The sequence below is a fragment of the Narcine bancroftii genome, chromosome 1 (genome assembly GCF_036971445.1).
Source record: "Narcine bancroftii isolate sNarBan1 chromosome 1, sNarBan1.hap1, whole genome shotgun sequence".
NCBI classification, from domain to species: Eukaryota; Metazoa; Chordata; class Chondrichthyes; order Torpediniformes; family Narcinidae; genus Narcine; species Narcine bancroftii.
Window position 1 is genome coordinate 107,235,510 of NC_091469.1, and position 21,493 is coordinate 107,257,002.

The window sequence follows — 21,493 nt, forward strand, 5'->3', positions numbered from 1 at the left end:
CACCAAGCAGTGAATCGTGTCCATCTGGGATTACTATAAACATGAGGTGGTACTCTTTACCTTTAACTTTCACCTTGAGTCTACATGTGCTTTACATATCCCTGTGCTATCCACTGTAGGCTTTGAGCTGAGCAGCATTTGAATAGATGTATGGCTTTATCTTCATTGCCCTGATGTCATGTTCACAGATCAAATTGGCCTTTGTCCCTGTGCCCATCTTGAAAGGAATATCTGCTCCATTTGCATGCAATGACACAGTCCACTTGTCCTGCTCAACACTGTATCTCTGAGGGCAGTTTCTTCTCTAGTCTGCACACTTTCAATTCTGTTTTCTTTCTGTTTGGTTTGCATAGTGATTCTGTCCTTTACATGCATTGCAGACTTTCCATAGGCTGGGCATTGCTTTGGTTCATGTTGAGTGCCACATGGTTTACAATTGAATGTCTTTCCATCTTTTTGTTGTTTCCTATATCTTGTTCTCTGTTTAATTGTGCATCCAGACACTGTGGTATTGGTTATGCCTTCATTTTCACTGGCACTTGCACTCTCACCAATCTTTTTCGCTGCTACAAAGCTAATTCACTGGTGTGGCATATCTTCATAGCTCCAGTAAGGTAAGCTCCATCTCTTGTAGCAATCTCTCTCTCACTTTCTTGTCAATAATTCCAAACACAATTTGATCACGGATCAATGAATCTTGCAGCAATCCAAATTTGCATGTTCTTACTTTCAATTTCAAATCTGTAAAAAAAAGTATAAAAGCTGTGTGCATGAGTGAAACATATTCCTCTTGAATGTTTCATTTTACTTTGGTGAGCAGCATCCATCGAACATCTTGATAACCTTGTCGAACTTGCCCTGGTCATCAACTTCAGCAATAACAAATATGTTGAAAACCTCTAGTGCTTGAGGTCTCACCACAGTAAGCAGCAGTGCAATCTTCCGTGTATCCATTTTGCTATCAAGTCCAATGGCATGATTCATTGTTTGAACAACTTCCACTCATGGTCAACAACCCCAGTCCAATTCACAGCATCAGGCAGATTCACACTTTTCATGTCTCCTGCTGATATCCACTCTTGGTACCATGTGATGTTTCTTCTATTGTGTTAAAGAAACTTGAGTCCTTTTGTATTATTTATATTTTATTATCAGCTCACAAGTTCGTGGGTCACATCCACTTTGTACATTAAACCTGAGATGGGACATTCCGTCCTCAAAGCCAAATTTTCCCTAAAAACCCAGATTTGAAAATTAATTGAATTTTAATTACTGACTGACTTTGGAATTATTTGAACTCATGGCTTTCAATGTTTAGCTTGGGTTTTTGGATTACTATTTTGTTAACAATCCCACTGAGCAGCACAGAGTAGAGAACTGCCCTACTTACTCCACCCACATGACTGTGAGGCTAGGCACAATTCAAATGCCCTCTACAAATTTCCCAATGATACCTCGGTTGTCAGCTGAATCACAGACGGAAATGAGGAAGCATACAGGAGGGAGATAGATTTGCTAGAGAGTGGTGTAATAACAAGTCTTGCACTCAATGTTAGCAAAATGAAGGAAATGATTGTAGTCATCAGGAGGGGAAAATCAGGAGAACACAGACCAGCCCTCATGGAGGGGTCAGCAGTGGCGAGAGTAAGAAACTTTAGATTCCTGGGTATCAACATCTCTGAAGATCTATCCTGGGAACTTCACGTTGACGCTAGTGGCTATACATTGATGGGAGTTGAGAAGATTTGTTATGTCATTAAAGACTCTTGCAAATGTCTATAGGTGTACCATGGAGAGCATTCTGACTGGTTGCATTACTGTCTGGTATGGAGGTGCCAATGCACAGGACAGGCTACGAAGTTGTGAACTCGGCCAGCATGATCATGGGCATTAGTCTCCACTCCATCAAGGACATATACATGAGGCAGTCAGCCTCTATTGTCAAGGACCCTCACCACCCAGGCCATGCCCTCTTCTCACTGCTACCATCAGGAAGGAGGAAACAGGAGCCTGAAGATGAACACCCAATGGTACAGAAATAGCTTCTTCCCCTCTGAATGGGCAATAAACCACAGACACTACCTCACCTTCTCCTTTGCACTAACTTTTTTTTTAAACAGTGTATTTATGGAATTCTAATTTATTGCATTTTTTTGCATCTGTAATATGCCCTGTGACGCTGCCACAAATCATCAAATTTCGTGACACATGTTCATGACAATAAATACTGATTCTAATTCTGATTCTGAGAAGCAGCAAGAAGTGAGTAAGATCCACGTTGCCTCTCTTCCAAAACCCAACACATCAGTCAGATGGTGCTCAGTGTCTGCCATTCAGTCAATTCTGGACAAAAACTCAGGTGAGAAAATGTTTGAAAACTCCAAGAAGGAAAGGTTCAAAGTCACCTGTCCCCCCAAAGATGACCAGGCCTGCACCTTCCCTCGAGGTTCTACAGCGACAGGCCGTCACTGGTTAACAGAGAGGTTCAGGTTACGAATGGGCCAAGGTCATGTTGTCCAGGTTGGAAAATACACAAACCTTACTGGAGAGGGTAAGTGCACGAGCACAGAATTTTAATAAATGGCATCAAAAGGACATCATATATATGAGAGAAAACAATTACTGAAAGATAGGGGTGTGTGGAGGGAGAGAGAGAGAGAGAGCAAACGATAGAGCATTCATGGGAATGGATGTTCATACCATGAGCCCGTGCTGGCCAAGTACCCCAATCAACCTACAAATCCCAGATGTTTTGAAGGCTGAGAGGAAATTTAATAATTTTACAGGACCTCGCTCGTACATAGGGTGTTTATACACCAGGTGTTTGTAATGCCAAAGTGGTCAGTAATACAGCTTGATATCATTTTAACAACAGCAACCAACTGATCCTGATGTTGAAATATTGCTTTAATACAGGGCTTACAAAATGGCTGATTGAAAAGGCTCCCACATGTTGCAGACTCCACAGAGAGAGCCACAATATGAATTGTTCTGTTTTATAATTGAAGAACCATCTTATATTCATTGAAGATCCAGTGTAGGCTCCCAAATGGCCTGAGGTGAGACATTGGGATGTGATGTGTTGGATGAAATGTAGACTCTATACCCGAATCCAATTATCAGGTGTGAAGCTCCCACATGAGATCATTTTTTTTGGCATCCTGTCAACACTGTGTGATCCAATGGGACACAAGGCCATAAAACATAGGAGCAGAAATAGGCTACTCAGCCCATTGAGTCTGCCCCACCATTTAATCATGTGCTAATCCATTTTCTCACTCAGCCCCACTGTCTGGCCTTCTCCCCATAACCTCTGATGTCCTGTCTAATCAAGAACCTATAAATCTCTGCCTTAAATACACCCAATGACTTGGCCCCACACAATTACCTGTGGTAACAAATTCCACCCTCTGGCAAAAGAAATTCTTCCGCATCTCTGTATTAAGTGGACGCCCTTCAATCTTGTCTAACACTCTCCCACCATGGGAAACAACCTTTCTACACCTATTCTGTCCATTTCTTTCAACATTTGAAATGTTTCTTTGAAATCCCCCCTCATTCTGCTATATTCCAATGAGTACAGGCCAAGACCAGTCAAAAGCTCCTCAGATGATAACTCTTTCATTCCCAGAATCATTCCTGTGAACCTCCTCTGAACCCTCTCCAACTCTTAAATGAGGGGCTGAAAACCATTCATAATACTCCAAAAGAGGACTTACCTGTGCCCTATAAAGCCTCAAGATCACATCCCTCCTCATCCATTCTATTCCACTCGGAATGAACGCCAACAATGTATTTGCTTTCTTCACCACCAACTCAACCTGTAAGTTCACCTTCAGGCTATCCTGCATGAGGTCTCCCGTGTACCTGTAATCTGGGTATTTTCAATATTTTTTCCCATTTAGAAAATAGTCTCCCTTTTTATATCTTCTATCAGAGTGCATACTGTATACTTTCCGACATCTGATTTCATTTGACATGTGGTTGCCTAAGGAGCTGGCTTTCCAGAGAAGTAACCAGTCCAAAAAATAGAAGTTGAAGAGGGAAAGACCCAAAATGAATAATGAGCCAGACTCAGCAGGGATAATCTGGAGCAACTAAAGATGTTGAGAATAAAAAAACTACAAATTCAGTGAATCGGGAAAAAAAAATCAACCTACTCAGCAAGTTTGGTCGCAATCTGCAGAGAGAAGGAGATTATTATTTAGAAGTACTGTACCACATGGTAAATGGCCCTTCCAGCCCATGAAACAGTGCCGCCCAAGTACACCAATTAAGTACATTTTGAAGGGTGGGAGGAAATTGGAGCATCCAGTGGAAACCCACTCAAACATGGTGAAAAAGTACAAACTCCTTACATACAGCAACGGATTTGAACGCGGATCACTGGTGCTGTAATGCCAATTGCTATGCTAGCCATGATGTGTACTATGGTCCGGAGAAACACTGCTTCATCCCATAGTATATGGACAGTCAGATGGTAATGGGGATGAACTAGAGCTAACATTGCGGATCAGAGGTGACTGGGATGTTCCTGCACCAAAATCATTATTATTATTTTATTTTTTATGCTACTGTTGTAAGATGGTTATTATGTGAATGTTTGAACTAATGATGCTGCTGTAACCACCAAATTTAATGACTTGTTTATGATCATAAATCTTGATTCTGAATGTGCATCACCCATCCCAAGGTGTTCATGCACTTTGTATAGGCTATCCAAAAGGAATCCATCCAAACATCATCTCAATCAAGATCAGCCACTTTCCCTGCAGAGACTTCTCCAAAGGCTGAACACTGGTTACATTTTGAAATTATCCATTCTAATACAATGCATGTCATGTCCACTGGTTCCATGCTGGAATAGAACCATAGAATATTACAGCACAGATAAAGGCCCTTCAACCATTCTAGTTTGTGTAAACTATTAGTTTGACTAGTCCCACTGTCCTGCATCTGGACCATATCCCGCCATACACAACCATCCATGTACCTGTCCAAATTTTTTTTAAATCTTAAAATTGAACCCACATTCCTCACTTCAGCTGGCAAATTCCACCTCTGTCTGAGTGAAGACTTGGCCCCCAGATGTTGCTCCAAAACTTATCCCCTTTCGTCCATAATCATTGTCCTCTGGGTTGTGTCTCACCTAACCTCAGAGGAAAATACTTGACACCAGGTGCAGGAAGGTTTCTTTAGAGTGAAATACGAAAGTCTGTGGCCCCTGTGAATGTAGTTAAAACACAGAAACACTAGAGGAACTCAGAAGGTCTCACAGAGTTGATGGGAGGTAAAGATATACTGTATTATCAACGATTCAGGCCTGAGCCCTTTCTCAATGTATGAGTAAAAAAAATGACAGGCTGGGGGAAAGGGAATGAAGAAAAGAGAGTAGCATAAATGAACAGACAAAAAGTGTTTGTAAAGACACAATGCTGGAGTAACTTAGCAAGTTAAACAGTGCCCTTTATATAGCAAAGATGAAGATACATAACCAATATTACAGGCTTGAGCCCTTCATCAGGTATTGAAAAATGTTGGCAGGTATCTGAACAAAAAGGTAAGGGGGGAGGCATTTGGGGAAGACCATGGTCCCAAAGGCAGGAGGAAATAGGTAGAGAAGGAAGGGAAGGCACAGCAGCAAATGGGGCAAGAGGGATGGCTAGATGAATAGAGAGGGAAGGGAGTGGAGAGCTGAGGGAAAGAAAACAGGGGTGGAGGGAAAAGGAGAGCAGGTTAGCAGAAACTGGAGAAGTTGATGTTAATGCCAACCAGCTGGATGGAGAAATTCTGTAGGATAATGTGTTGGATTTGGAGACTGGTGGACTGATAGGTAAGGACAAAGGGAATCATATGTCTGTTGGAAAGGGGGCTGCAATTTCCAAGCCTTATAACAGGATCCCACTGCCAGACACATCTTCCCCTCTCAGCCTTCCATAGGTACTGCTCCCTCTATCACTCTCTCATGCACTCATCCCTCCACACCAATTGTCCCCCTCTGCCGGTACCTTCTTCACCACAGTCCAGGGGGCCCAAAAAGTCCTTTCAAATGAAGCAACACTTCACTAGTGTATCCACAGGACTGATTTACTGCATCCGATGCTCTCGATGTGACCTTCTCTACATCGAAGAGACTGGGCACAGACTGGGAGATCACTTCACTGAGCACCTTGGCTCTGTCCACACCAGAGACAGAGACCTCCCAGTGACCAACCATTTCAGTTCTGCATCACACTCCCATACTCTGTCCATGGCCTTATGTACAAGAGCACTGAGACCATCCATAAATTGGAGGAACAACACCTGATGTTCCATCTGGGCACTCTCCAGTCGGTTGGCACTTCTTCAGTTTCTGTTAACCTGCTCTCCTTTCTTCCTCTCTTCCCTTCCATTCCCCCCTGTCTTCTTTTTCTCAGTTCTCCATCCCCTTCCATCTCTATTCATCCCACCATCCCTCCTATCCCACTTGCTGCTGTGCCCTCCCTCCCTTCTCCATCTATTGCCTCTTGCCTTTGGGACCATGCTCCTCCTCCTGTGCCTCCCCATTACCTTTTATTTCAGGTGCCGGCCAACATTTTTCCATACCTTGATGAAGAGATAAAGCCCGAAACATCAGTTATGTATTTTTAGCTTTGGTACATAAAGGGCAATGTTTCTCCTGCTGAGTTTCTCCAGCTTTGTATATTCACTTAAACCATGGTGTCTGCAGACTTTCGGGTTTTACTTTTGCATTTAACTAGACAAAAGTACTAATTAGACATAAGGGACCAGAGAAGTCGATGTTCCCAGGTCAGCAAGGCCACTGGGTGATCCATAGCATTCCCTTTCTGACATGTCTACCCATGGTCTCATGCCCTGTGAGACTAAGGCTACCCGCAAATTGGAGGAATAACATCACATATTCTGTCTGGGCACTCTCCAACTGGATAGCATTAACATCGACATCTTTGGTTTCTATTATCCCCTTCCCAACCATGCTTCCCTCAGTCTCCTTTCCCCTCTCTCGTTCTCGCTCTCCCCTTTTCCCTCTATTTTCTTTCACAGATCCAAAAATTACCCACTCCCCCAGTCAATTCTCATCTTTCCTCTTCTGTCCACTTACCATATCCAATGTACACCTTTTGTCCCTTGGTCTGTACTCCTCCTCCTCCTCCCATTCTTCGCTTTTCCCAGTCTTTTAGTATCGGACCCTGCATGCTTCTCACTCATACTGTTATAAACAGAGGAAACTTGGGACTATTTTATGCTGGAGCATGAACACTGCAAGACTAAGAGCTGCATCACACAAGTGGTGAACATGCACTAATACACAGTGTAACAGTGTATTAATACATGACAATAACCTGAAGTGAGTAAAGATTTGTGCTTCTAAACTTACAAACTTTTCTTCGTGTTTATTAAGACCTCCAATGGTACAACCGAGGACATTACATGGTGGCAGCGGTGATATTGATAGAAACCCACACCACATCCAAAAAAACCCTATAAACTAAAATAAACACAAAGAGAAGGAAACAAAGAAAAAGCACCATTACCCGACTACCAGTGCTGGAGAAGAAAATGGCCACAGCAGCAACATTACACCCAGTCATGGACTGGAAAGCCGACAGCATCATAGAGACTTTTAAAAAGTTCAACCAGAAGTGCAACCTGGCATTCAAAAGTTTCCTCAAATGAATCACACCAGAGGAAAAGGTTAGTTACATCCTTCTTTGGACAGGGGAGCGAGGACTAGACCTGTTTAATAGCTGGGAGCTGCCTGAAGAAGAAGAAAAAAACCCAGTAAGGATATTTGAAAAATTTTCCTCTCATCTGGAACCGAAATCCAACCATAGAATAAAGTGATACGAATTCCAGGGATTAAAACAAGATCCTGATGAGTCGATAGATAATTTCCTCATAAGGCTAAAGAACATTGCAGCAAAATGCACGTTCAAATAAATCAAGGAGAGAATAGTTGACCATCTAATGCAGAAAGCTCTCATAGGAAAAGATAGCTTGAAACTAGCAAATGCCATAGACACAGCTAGGGCCTTTGAGGCCACTAGGAGGCAAATGCAATCCCTCTCCGTGCAGGCCAACACGCAGCACAGAGATAGAAGGGTCGATGCCATAAAGCGCATGCAGAAAAAAATTGCAGACATCTGAGAACTGCAGGAGGTGCGGCAGAATACACCCCTTCGATGACCGCAAGAAATGCTCTGTGTATGGTTCGAAGTGCAGGACCTGTGGGAAGGTCAATCACTGGGAAAAGATGTGTAGATCTGACATGAAAAGAGAGAGAGAAAAACCAAGAATACAGAAGGGAAGTAACACCACATCAAGGGAAGTGACAACAGTGTCTCACTGACGCTCAGCATTGAAACAATATTCCTCCATGAGATATCCAAGAAAGGGAAGGGAGAAAAAAATGAATGACACACCACGATTCAAGTAAAAAGATCAGAAACAAACCAACAATATTCAACTTGAAAATAAACTTGGATACAGAATCACAAAGCAACGTCCTCCCGCTTAGACTGTACCGCCAGATGTTCCCCAAGCACATAAAGAATGGGTACCCGGAGGAAGGCACACTAGAAGCCGTGAATGTCATGCTCCATGATTAAACAACTAGGAAAAGTCCAAATAAAAGGCAAACATAAAGGGAAGAGTATCATATGCACATTCTTTGTAGTTGACGCTGACAATCCAGCAATCCGAGGCCTGAATAGTTGTCAAAAATTACAGATAATCTCTGTAAACTATGAGATCAGGGAGAAGAAAATGTCCAAGAGGATCAATAGTGACACCCTGCTTGAGCAACGCCCTTCGATCACAAATAAGGCCGAGCTCATGCACATGTACCCTGAATGCTTTGATGACACAGTCGGGTGTTTTGGGAACTTTGAATACCACATTACTATAGACCCAAAATACAAACCAATAATCCATGCTCCATGGAAGATGCCAATAGAGCTGAAACAAAGGCTAAAGCAGGAGCTGGAAGAAAAATGAATAATAGCAAAAGTAGTGGAGCCAACTGACTGGCTAAATTCTATAGTAGTAGAAGAAAAACCGAATGGCCGCCTAAGAATATGTCTTGACCCCAAAGACTTAAACCAAGCAATCAAAAGAGAGCACTATCCAATACCAATGCTGGAAGACATCACTTCTGAACTAGTGGGATCCAAAATCTTCAGTAAGCTAGATGGGTATTGGAATGTGAAGCTAGATAAAGAATCGACACTGCTAACATTCGGCCAGTACAAGTTCATGCGCCTACCTTTTGGCCTAAAGGTGAGCCAAGACATCTTCCAGCAAAAGATCCCTACAGGGATGCAAAGGCACTGTCGGCATCGCAGATGACATACAGACCTTTGAGAGAGACGGGAAAACCCACAATCTCCACGTACATGAGGCCATGGAGAGAACAAGAGGGGCTGGCATCAAACTCAATGCCGACAAATGCATCATTAAGGTGGAGGAGTGCCAGTTCTTCAGAACGGTGTACACACCTGAAGGGACCAGGTCAAACCCAGAGATGATAACAGCCATTACTGAAATGGACCACCCAAAGGACATAAAGGAACTAAGAAGCTTCCTTGGCCTGGTCCAAAATATGAGTTCCTTCACCCCACATACGTCAAACCACACAGCCAACCTCAGAGAGTTGCAGAAAATGGATGTGGAGTTTCAGTGGTCACCATCGCATCAGCGAGATTTCGACAAGCTTAAGGAAGTGGTCTGCAGAAAAGTAGAACTGAGCTACTATGACAGAAAAAAAAGCTGTCACATTACAAGTAGACGCTTCCATCAGAGGTCTTGGGGCAGAATTGGAGCAGGAAGAAAAACCGATAGCTTTTGCTTCAAAGGCCCTGACAACAGCAGAAACCCAATATGCCAATATTGAAAGGGAGCTGTTGGTAGTCATACATGCATGCAAAAAATTCCACAACTTCTTCTATGGGAGACAGTTTGTGGTAGAGAGTGATCATCACCCACTGGAACACATCCAGAAAAAGAACATCAACAAGGCACCAGCCAGACTACAGAGGCTACTCCTCCGGCTCCAATGTTACATCTTTTCCTTGAAGTATAGGCCAGAGAAGGAAATGGTGCTTGACCCCAAATGAAAAATATGAAATGAAAGACATGGAGATCAGGATACATCACCTCATCAGGGTAACCAATAACAAATTAAACCTGATTAAAGAAGAAACCGCAGAGGATGAGGTGATGCAGCTGCTTCTCCCAACAGGTGATACAGGGATGGCCAGAGAGGATAAAACAGGTACAACCTACAATACTCCAGTATTGGTCTATCAGGGATGACATATCCCTGGAGAATGGTGTACTGCTGGCAGGGTCTCAGCTGATAATACCAGAGACAATGAAAAAATAAATTATACAAAAATACACCAAGGCTACATTACTGGATAGGCATTTATAAGGATATCGAAAACATGGTGGCTACATGTCTGGCAGGCCAGAAATACAGAAATACACAACAAAAAGAAGAGATGATACCCGTGAAAATACCCCCCAGGACATGGCACACAGTAGGAGCAGACCTATTCACAGAAAACCAAGAATGGTATCTGATTGTGTCCTGCTACAACTCCAAATTCCCCTTCATCAAGAAAGTGATGAAAGCATCAACCATCGCTGCTGCAGTACGTGCACTCTTCACAGAACAGGGGATACCTGAACAAGTGATATGTGACAATGGGACCCAATTCACATCGCGTGAATACAGAGAAATGGCTGCAGAATATGGGTTCACCATCACTACATCATCACCACATTACCCCAAGGGCCACGGATTCATTGAGAGGCATGTACAGACAATGAAACACACTCTCACAAAGTGTCGAGAGACAAAGGAAGATCCCTACCTCGCTCTTCTGTCACTCTGAGCAACACCCTTGAGGGCCGACATGAAATCCCCGGCAAAGCTTCTGAATGGCAGAAAGTACAAGACAACCCTGCCAAGCAAAATCCATCCACCAGACAGCCAAGAGGAAACAAGAAGAAAGTTGACTAACATATAAGATGAAAGTCATCAACATTATAATAAACCCGCACAAACTCTACCAGAACAAGTAGACGCTTCCATCAGCATGTGCATGTTCAAGAGCCAGTGATAAAAACCTGGAGTCCAGCAAAGATTGTTAGAGAAGCTGAGACGCCAAGGTCATACATCATTGAGACAGAATCTGGCAGGCAGCTGGACCCACATTCACTCAACACCAAATCTGACACGGAAAGTGCCAGAAGCACCAGCAGCTTCTAAAATTCCAACAACTGGTGAGAGAATGCGAGTAGAAACTCCAACCAACTGCACTGTAATGGCTCAACAGCAGGAAACAGGAGAACCAAGGCAAATAACACCACCACCCACAAGCGTACTAACACCACTGAACCAAACAGATGCAACAAGGTCTATGAGGTGGAGAAGCAACATCCTACCACAAGTGTGATTCCGCTGAGAAGAATAGTTAATTCTTAATTGCAAGTGCAGGTAGAGAACCAGTAACAATTTATTTTTAAGAAATTTTAAATCTTAATAAATCTTTTAATTTTTTATAGTTTTTTAAGAAGGAGGGATGTTATATACAGAGGAAATTTGGGTCTTTTTTATGCTGGAGCATGTACACTGCAAGACTGTAAGAGCCGCATCCCACTTGAGTGGTAAGCATGCTCAGTGAGACAGTGTATTAATACATGACAGTAACCTGATGCGAGTAAAGATTTGTGCTTCTAAACTGACAAGCTTTTCTTAGTGTTTATTAAGACCTCCGATGGTACAACCGAGGACATAACACATACCTTGAGGAAGGGTTCAGGCCCAAAACGTCGATAAATATATCTTTACCTCCTAAGGACGCTGGAAGAACTGCTGAATTCCTCCAGGATTTTTATGGTTTTATCTCCCTTATCCTTGGCTATGACTCATTTCCTAATTCAACCAAGTGCAATATTCAGTGAAGCTGAGGTGTTTCAGGTAAGGGAGTAAAACAAAATACCGAATCAGTAGAGGAAAGTAAAAGAGACGTGGAAAAAGAAATACAGTTCATGTTCAGGATGAAAGTCCTTCATCAGAATATAATTTAATCTTCAAGCAAAAACATTGTTTTTTTCTGCTGTCTGATCTGCTAAGTGTTTCTGGCATCTTCTTTTATTAATTTCAGACGAATAAATCTCTACAGGTGTGCTGTGGAGAGCATTCTGACTGATTGCATCACTGTCCAGTGTGGAGGTGCCAATACATAGGACAGGAAGAGGCTACAGAGAGTTATGAGCTCAGCCAGCACCATCATAGGAACATAGGAAGTAGGAACAGGAGTAGGCCAAAAATGGCCCATCGAGCCTGCTCCGCCATTCAATACGATCATGGCTGATCTAATTTATGACCTAACTCCACCTACCTGCCTTCTCCCATATCCCCTAATTCCTCTATCATGTAAAAATTTATCTAACCAAATTTTAAATATGTTTAATGAAGCAGCCTCAACCACTTCCCTGGTTAGAGAATTCCAAACATTCACTACTCTCTGGGAAAAACTATTTTTCCTCATCTCTGTCCTAAATCTACTCCCCCGAATCTTGAGACTGTGTCCTCTCATTTTAGTTTCCCCGGCCAGCTCAAAAATCATGGGCATCAGTCTTCATTCTATTAAGGACATCTACAAGAGGTGGTGTCTTAAGAAAGCACCTTTATTGTTAGGACCTTCACCACCCTCTTCTCATTGCTACCATCAGGAAAGAAGTACAGGAACCTGAAGACAGACATCCAACGTCACAAAAACAGATTCTTCCCCTCCAGCTTTGGATTTTGAAACAGACAATGAACCTTTAGATACTAACTCACTTTTTTTTTTGCACTATTTATTTTTGTATTTACAGAAAGATAATTTATTGCAATTTTACACCTGTACTGCACAATACTGCTGAAGCAAAAAAACAAGTTTTGTGACAACAAACCTGATTCTGAGATATACAGCATCGGCTTTTATTTTATATATTTATTAAAAGCAATGACAATATCATTAAATAATGAAAACATTTGGCACGTCTTGCTTGATCACTGCTCAGTAAGTTAGAACATAGAACTTAGCAGCACAGTACAGTCCCTTCAGCCCTTGATGCTGTGCCGGCCTATGTGGCACCAAGATAGGGTGACGGCTGTGCGCGCAGGTGGCAGATGTTCCAGCATTTGCAGAGTTGTCAGCAAAAAAGGCAGTTTCTTCGGGGTAATCTCAAGTCCAAATCCTTAGAGAACACATAATTTACAGGAAGAGGCCCAGGAGAATCTTTTGGTTTCAATGATGGAAGGGGCAATTAGCAGATTAATTTATCAGAAGTATTGTGCTGTTTTTTGGAACAAAACCATGTCAGCTCCAAGATACGGTATCCAGCTCAGAAATTATGATATAAACTGGTGAACAGATTGCATTGGCTTCGGTACACCATCTGCCACAGTTCTATCATTTATGTAACAGCTTCAACACAGGGATCAAAGCAGAAGGGAGACCATGTATATACACTGAGTGAACCAAATCCAACATTACGTCTCTATGACTTTTATGCAATATATAATGATTTACTCAAGACAGGTTACATTTCCAAGTTGGAATATTAAAGATTGAGTACAGTTTTTTTGCACTACCAATTAGTGGTAATTCTGCCGCGCCCGCTCTGACAATAAATCGGAACTTTTCAACTTTTGACCTCTGCTGCATTAGGATGTTGCCACAAAATAAGAAATAAATGGGGCAGGCCACACAGCCTGATCCTCAATTCAGCAAGATCATGGATGATTCTTTACGTTATTTCTGGCACTACTTGAATCCATTCATGAGTTGAGTTGAAAATTGCATTGGCCTGAACAGGAAGGATAAAAATCTGACTATCTATAGACCCTGGGGCACAGAATTTCAAAACAATCGCAAATTGTTGAGTCGCTAGCCAAAGTTTAATCTTGATATTAATTTCTTTCTTCAGCCAAGGAATGCGCAGAAGCCCATGCATTTCCATGTCAACATCTCACAACATTTCCTCGCAGAACAACCCCAAAGTCCAGCAATCAAATCCAACAAGCTTCTAGGGGCCACAGCATATTTAAGGGCAGGGGGATTCATGTTTTATGTTGTTGTCAGTGGGAAAGAGGGACAGAAGAAACCAACTAAACTTGACTGCTTCACAGAGAAGAGGCCCCAGAAATTTTGAGCTGAGTCCTCAGTGGGCCATAGCTGAAAAAAAAAGTTTTGAGAAAGGCTGAGATGGAGTCCAAGCTCTGAACTCTGAAACACATCAGGTGGGGGAGAGGAAAGAGGGGGGTGGGGCGAGGGGAGAATGTCCTGGACACAGTGCTCAATGATGAAGTCAGTTCCTCAACTAACTAAACAATTTTTGAACTGGCAAATGATCAGGGACAGGAAATACCTGATAATGAACTCAGACCCGAAATGTTGGTTACCCTTTACCTCCTATGGATGTTATGTGACCTGCTGAGTTTCACCAGCATGTTTGTGTGTTGCACTATACCCCAGCATCTTTATACTTTCTTATTTAACTCAGGGACTAGAAGGGTGTGACTTCAGGTGGAGGGATCTACAGCCTCAACCCCTACTCTTGATAAAAAGGTATGAGGAAACTGCTCCCTGCGTGAATGAGGGTGTGGACTGTAGGGACAATGTACAAACTGTTTGTACCTCTGTGACATAGGGAACCATTCAAGGAGGAGCAGAAAAGAACAATGTAATACATAAACCTACTGGCGAAACTCAGCAGGTCATACAGCATCCATAGGAAGTAAAGGGTAACCAACATTTCGGGCCTGAGCCCATCCTCGAAGAATGAGCAAAAAGAAGGTGGTGGGAAGAAAGGAGAGGAGGAAGGAAGGGGGAAGGGGAGGAGCATAATAGGCCAATAGGTAAGAGTCACAGATAGATGCAGGTGGGAGGGTAGAAGATAAAAAAAACTTGGAGGGGGTGGGGAGCTGGAGGAAAGGAGGCAGGGAAAGATGGAAATCAGGGGAGGGGGTTAATAGCAATTGGAGAGGTTGCTATTAATGCTGTCAGGTTGGAGAGTACCCAGAGGGAAAGAAGGAGTCAGTCCTCCAATTTGCAGGTAGTCTTGGTTTGGAAGTGCATGAGGCCATGGACAGAGATGATGGTGGTGTGGAATTAGTTAGCCATTGGAAGGGCATTTTCAATGGATAGAATGAAGTTGCTCAACAAAGTGATCTCCATGGTTGTGAAGGCAGAGGCTGAAGAAGAGGTGAACCCTTGGTTGAAAATGTTCGGAGCTAGCTAACTTCCAGTCTTGGGGGGGGGGGGTGGGAGTTGTCACAAACAGCCAAAGTGATTCCCTCTTTCAACAAGAAGGAAGATAGAAGGCAGTGAACTATAGGTCAGTTAGTTCCATATCTATTGCATGCAAGATGCTGGAATCAATTATTAAAAAGGAAGTGATTTTTTTATGAAAGCTCAATATAATTTCATTTGGTCCACATGATTCAATGAAAAGTAAGTTGTGTTTCATAAATTTGCTCAAATTCAGTGAGGATGTGACAGGGGGGAACCTGCAGAGTTAGTGCATTTAGATTTCTAAAAGGCATTTGACAAGATGTCACAGAAGGTGCTTGAAACATGAGCCCAAGGAAGTGTGATAACAGAGTCAAATATGATTTGAAAATTCCAAACAGTTTCGGAAACATCTCTGCTCCTGGCACTGGGAGGCACCAGGCAATTTCAGTCTCTTAGTGGCCCTTTTTATTTTTTTTTTAAATCAAGACTCACTCTTACACATCATCTGCTTTAAAAGACCCCACGTCTTTATGATCTCTTATCCCTTCCAAGACTAATTTGAATTCCTCAATATTGTCCTCATGTTATTTTTAATGATGAAGATCCCATCCCTGGACCCATAATGTATCCTCATTCTCCCCTCCCCACACTCCTCACACACATTGTCTGTTATTTCCCAACAAGAAATACCTTGAATTTCAATCAGCTTCTCAGTCTTGGTATCAACCAAGAAATGTCAGCAATACCAATCCATTTACCGCTAAACATTCCTAACTAACAATATTAGGATGGATTCAGAAAAACCTACTGATATTTCCCCAATACCAATCTACCTGTGATGTTCTCAAAACACAAAAGCCACTGATGCTGGAATCTTGAACAAACAAAGAATTGCTGGAGGAACTCAGCAGGTCAGACAGGCTCCATGGGTAAAAACGGTCAATCAACATTTCAGTTGGGGTCCTTTATCAAGACCAAGAAAGATTAATCTTGATAAAAACTTTTGACTTGAAACGTTGATGACTATTTCTATCCCGGATGATGTTCCTCCAGCAAATTCGTTGGTTGATGTTCTGATACAGTTGAGTTCATGGTCCTGTCCTCACATCCTCTTTCTTAGCTACATTCTGATGTGCTTTCTGTTCTTCTTCATCAGTATACTGTTTCCCCTGACTTTACTTCCTCCCTAGCACCGTTAAAGCCTACATTTGCCCATTTTATCTGATTTGTTAGGTCTCTGACTTCTTCCTAATATAACTGGAGTCTATCACAATGGACTACCTCCCCTCTTCCAGGTAAAGGTGCCACTCCAATGATATCAGCCTTTCCCACCTATTTCTGACCCACATTGAAATTTCTGACCTACTTGATCCAACACCAACTTTGATGAAACTCCAAAATATTAACATTTTGAGGTTCTGTGTTTAAATTTAATTTTAGCTCAGCAAAAACTCATTCCTCATTGAACCTTATCCTGGTGGCTCTTACATGGAACACAATAACTGGATCTACCTGCTCCCACTTAAGAAGATCTTCTTAATCCTGGCAGCACAACCTTTGGGACTCTTGGCAGAGTAAATATCTTGGATTATACCATCCTTGATCACCAATAGGTTTCTTCTCAATCTTCCTCATATATATATATTTTGCACCCTTGGGTCCAACCCCTTGAGCACAGGAGATGCTCCTCTTGCACCCACTTGTCTCTTCCCTCACCGCCATTCAAGGCCCCAAGCAGTCCTTGCAGGTGAAGCAACACTTCACGTGAATCTATGGGAGTTATCCACTGCATCCAGAGCTCCTGTTATGGTCTTCTTTACATCAGAGAGACTGGACGCAGACTGGGAGATTTATTCGCCCAACACATTCATCCTGTCCACATCAATAACAGGGATCTCCCAGGGACCAACCATTTCAATTCTGCACCCAACTCCTATGCCGATATGTCTGTCCATGGCCTCATGCAATGCCAAACCAAGGCCACTCATAAATTAGAGATGCAACTCCTAATATTCCATCCTGATACTTTAGAACTGATGGCATTAACATTGTCTTCTTCATATTATCCCTCTCTTCCCCATTGCTTTGTGTCCTTTCAACCAACTCCACACCCCATTCTCTCTCCAGACACAGAGCTATACATCCCTCCTCCATCTTCTCTTGTGCCCTCCATCTCTTGTCCACTCATTACCTCTTGCCTGTGCTCCTCTTCCTGCCCCTTCACCCCAACAGTTTATTCAGGCACCTGTCTACATTTTGCTCATACCCTGATGAAGGCCTCAAGCCCAAAATATTGGTTATGCATCTTTATCTTTGCTAAATAAACTATGCTGTTTGACCTGATGAGTTTATCCAATTTTATGCTTTTACTCACAATTTGCTTCCTTAGATTCACACATGTAGAAGATTTCTGCTCAAACATACAATAACAAAATGGATATTGTTAATATGTGCATCTATTTTTCTTAATTTCCAAATGCCTTACTTTTACAAACAAAATAAAAGTGTATTGTCAGGTTATGAGCTGACATATAGCCCTTGGACAATGGTTCACTCTGGATGAACACACATCACTGCTGGAGAGAACTTGAAACAGAACCAGGAAGGAAACATTTGCAGAATCATTTTGCAACCATTTCAGCTCAGCAACCGCAATCATGTGAGGCAAATTGCTCATCATTTTATTTTCCTTACTTGTTTCTTCACTGAAGCAGGTTTGGTGAAACTTTCCCATGTAGAACTCCAGACCAATGATGGCAAACATTAAGATGGCAAAGAATAGGAGAAGGCCAATCTGAAGTAGGGGAACCATTGCCTTCATTATCGACTTCAAAACAACTTGCAAACCTGATTGAAGCAGAAAACAGATCAAAGAGTTTTAGTAAGGCAATTGTTTCATGGACAAGGTTAATAGTAGACAAGGTTGATTATGGAAGGGATAAGGAAAGGGTTAGTGGTAGACAAGTTAAGGAGAAGGTTATTCATGGATGAGGTTTGTGACAGAGGTTAAGAGCAAGGTTGGTGGCAAACAAGGTTAGTTGGTAGTTGTGAAACACGGAAGTCTGCAGATGCTACGATTATAATAAAATCACAGAAATGCTGGAGGTTATCAGCTGGTCTCACAGCATCCATAGGAGGTAAAAGATTTGTAACTGATGTTTTGGTTCTGAGCTCTTCCTCAAGATTGAGTAAAAAGCAGGCAGGCACCTGAATTAAAAGGTTGGGGAGGAAAGGAGAGGAGGGAAGAAGGGGCAGGGGTAGGAGCACAGGCCAACACCTAAGCAGTCAGAGTGAATCTGAGTGGGAGGACAGAAGAGTAAAAAAGCTGAGGTGATAGGGAGGGGGTAGCTCTCTGAATTGAGAGGGTAGGGGATTGGGAGCTACAGGAAAGGAGACAGAGTGATGGGGAGAAAGAGAGACTCGGGGAAGGGGTTTAATGGTAACTGGAGAAGTCAATGTCAATGCCATCTGGCTGGAGAGTGTCCAGATGGAATATTAGATGTTGTTCCTTAAATCTGTGAGTACCCTTGGCTTGGCAGTGCGTAAGGCCATGGATAGACACATCAGTGTGGAAATGATTGGCCACTGGAAGTTGTTTGTTATTGCAGTGAACAGAGTGAAATGCTCAAGGAAACAATTTCCCAGTCTGCGTCCAATCTCTCCAAGGTAGAGGACACCACATCAGATACAATAGTCAATCCCTGCAGACTAACATGTGAAATATTGCTTCACTCGCAAGGACTTTTTGGGGTCTCGAATGGTGGTGAGGTAGAAGGTATAAGCACAAGTGGTGCACTTCCTGGAGTGACAGGGGGCGATTAATGTGAAGAGATGAGTGGACCAGGGAATCACGGAGGGACCCGTGCCTGAAGAAAGCAGAGAGGGGAGGAGAGAGAAAGATGTATCTTGAGGTGAGATCACCTGGTGGTAATTATGGAGGATTATATATTGAATGCAGAGGTTGGTGGGGTGGTTGGCAAGGGCATGGGGAATCTTATCCTTATTGTGAGTGGTCACAGAGCAATTGTTTTGAAAATAGAGGAGCTGCAGGTAAGGGCTAATTTGATGGCAGTCAAGGGGAAGCCAAGTTTTTTGAAGAAGGAGAACATCTCAGATGTTCTGAAATGAAAGATCTCATCCTGAGAGCAGATGTGATGGAGGTGCAGGAATTGAGAGAAAGGAATAGAACCTTACAGGGGACTTGGTGTGAAGTGGTGCAGTCAGTTAATTGTGAGAGTTGATGGGTTTGTCTCCTGAGATGGAAGAGAGAGAGAGAGAGAGAGAGAGAGAGAGAGAGAGAGAGAGAGAGAGAGAGATCGAGGATAGGGAGAGTGTTGCTGGAGATGAACCAAGTCAATCTGAGGCCAGCATGAAAGTTAGCAGGAAAGTGGATAAAATCAACGAGGACCACAGATGCAGTCGTCGATGTACCAGAGGAAGAGTTGAGGAGCCTTGCTTGTGTAGGCTTTTACCATGATTGTTCCATCAAAAAAGCAGGCATAGCTAGAACCCATGCGAGTATCCATGGCTACGTCTTTAACTTGGTGAAAGTGGAATGAGTCAAAGGAGAAGTTATTAAGGGTGAGAACAAGATTTTCCAGACAGAAGAGGGTGGTGGTGGAGGAAGACTGGTTGGGTCTCTTGTTGAGAAAGAACCGAAGACCTTTGAGTATGGGGGCTGGAGGTGTATTGGGATTTGAAATCCATGGTGAAAATGAGACAGTCGAGTCCATGGAACTGGAAGTTGTTGAAGTGATGGAGTACATGCGAGATATCGTGCATGTAGGTAGGGAGGGACTGGACCGGGGGAGAAAATGGAGTCAAGTTAAGATGATTCAAGTTAAATGGTGTAGGAAAATGTGGAAACAGTGGGTTAACTGGACAATTAGGTTTGTGGATCTTGTTTCGGAGATAGAACCAGTAGTGTGAGGTTGGGAAACAATAAGGTTAGAGGCAAGTGAGGGAGATGTAAGGTATCACAGATGAAGGTAGGAAGGGACCGGACCAGGGAAATAAAATGGAGTCCACAGGATAGAGGAACAGCACCTAATGTTCCTTCTGGGTACTCTGCAACCAAACAGCATTAACATCGGCTTCTCCAGTTTCCATTTCACCCTTTCCCTATCTCTTTATTTCCCTATTCCCTGTCTCCTTTCCCCTGACTCCCCATCCCATTCCCTTCCCTCTCCTATCACTTTTCAGCTTTTTTCTCCTCTGCTCTCCAACCCATATCCACATGTGACCTCCTGCCTGTTAGCCTATACTCTTCCCCCTGCCCCTTCCTCCCACCTCTCCTCTCCCCACCTTTTTTTTTAATTCAGGTACCCATCTGTTTTTTTTCCCAAACCTTGATGAAGGACTCAATCCCAAAACATCGGTTATGTATTTTTACCTTTGTGATATAAAGGACACCTCTCAACCTGCTGAGTTTCTCCAGCTTTGTGTTTTTAATACAACGATTGTAAATACCAGTTTGACATTAAAACCAAAAACTCATTTTGTAAAAATATACAAGCAAGACAAAATGTAAGAGATTGTCAAGATTCTGCTTTATTTTACATTTTTAACACCCTGTGGGTTTTATTATAAAGGACAATTATAAAGTGCCGATTTTGAAAACTCCTCTTTATCCAAATGATGTTCAAACTTAATGTTCCAATAAATGTTCTTCTGTGATGAACAGATAACAAGTGTGTAGGAACCTGGGACACTATTACAGAGCTAGCAACCCAGGTTCAAATCTGCCACTGGCTGTAAGGAGTTTGTGACCTGCATAGGTTTCCTCCAGGCGCTCTTGTTTCCTCCCATATTCCAAATATTAATTGGGTGTAATTGAGCAGCACAGGTTTCAATGGCCAGAATTGAGTTCTACTGTCTTGTAAATAAAAAAATTCTCCTTCCTCATTCTCCTTACATCAACCAAATAATACCACCTTCAGAGGGAAAGGGGCCTCTTAACCCCAAACATGGCTTAAAGTGCACACCCCAATGCCTTCCAAAACAGTGGATCAATATCACACTTGGAATCAGAAACAGGGATTAATTACACTGGGAAGGAATTGATCAAACTTTCATTTGACTGTTGGTACGGTGATAAATGAGTGAAACATGAGAGTGTGTTAAAGTAAAAAATGCTAGAGAAACTCAGCAGATGTAACAGTGTACTTTGTATAGCAAAGGTACATAACCAATAGTTCTGG

The 21,493-nt window shown here is 42.6% G+C and overlaps 1 protein-coding gene across 1 annotated transcript in view; it reads right to left on the bottom strand.

Annotated features, from left to right (window-relative positions):
• The window catches only part of LOC138762259 (probable voltage-dependent N-type calcium channel subunit alpha-1B), a 927,445-nt gene that overhangs the window by 515,754 nt on the left and 390,198 nt on the right, over positions 1-21,493 (bottom strand). The window contains exon 7 of the mRNA XM_069935943.1: positions 17,988-18,140. Coding sequence (XP_069792044.1) covers positions 17,988-18,140 — 153 coding nt within the window. The remainder of the gene's footprint in view (positions 1-17,987; positions 18,141-21,493) is intronic.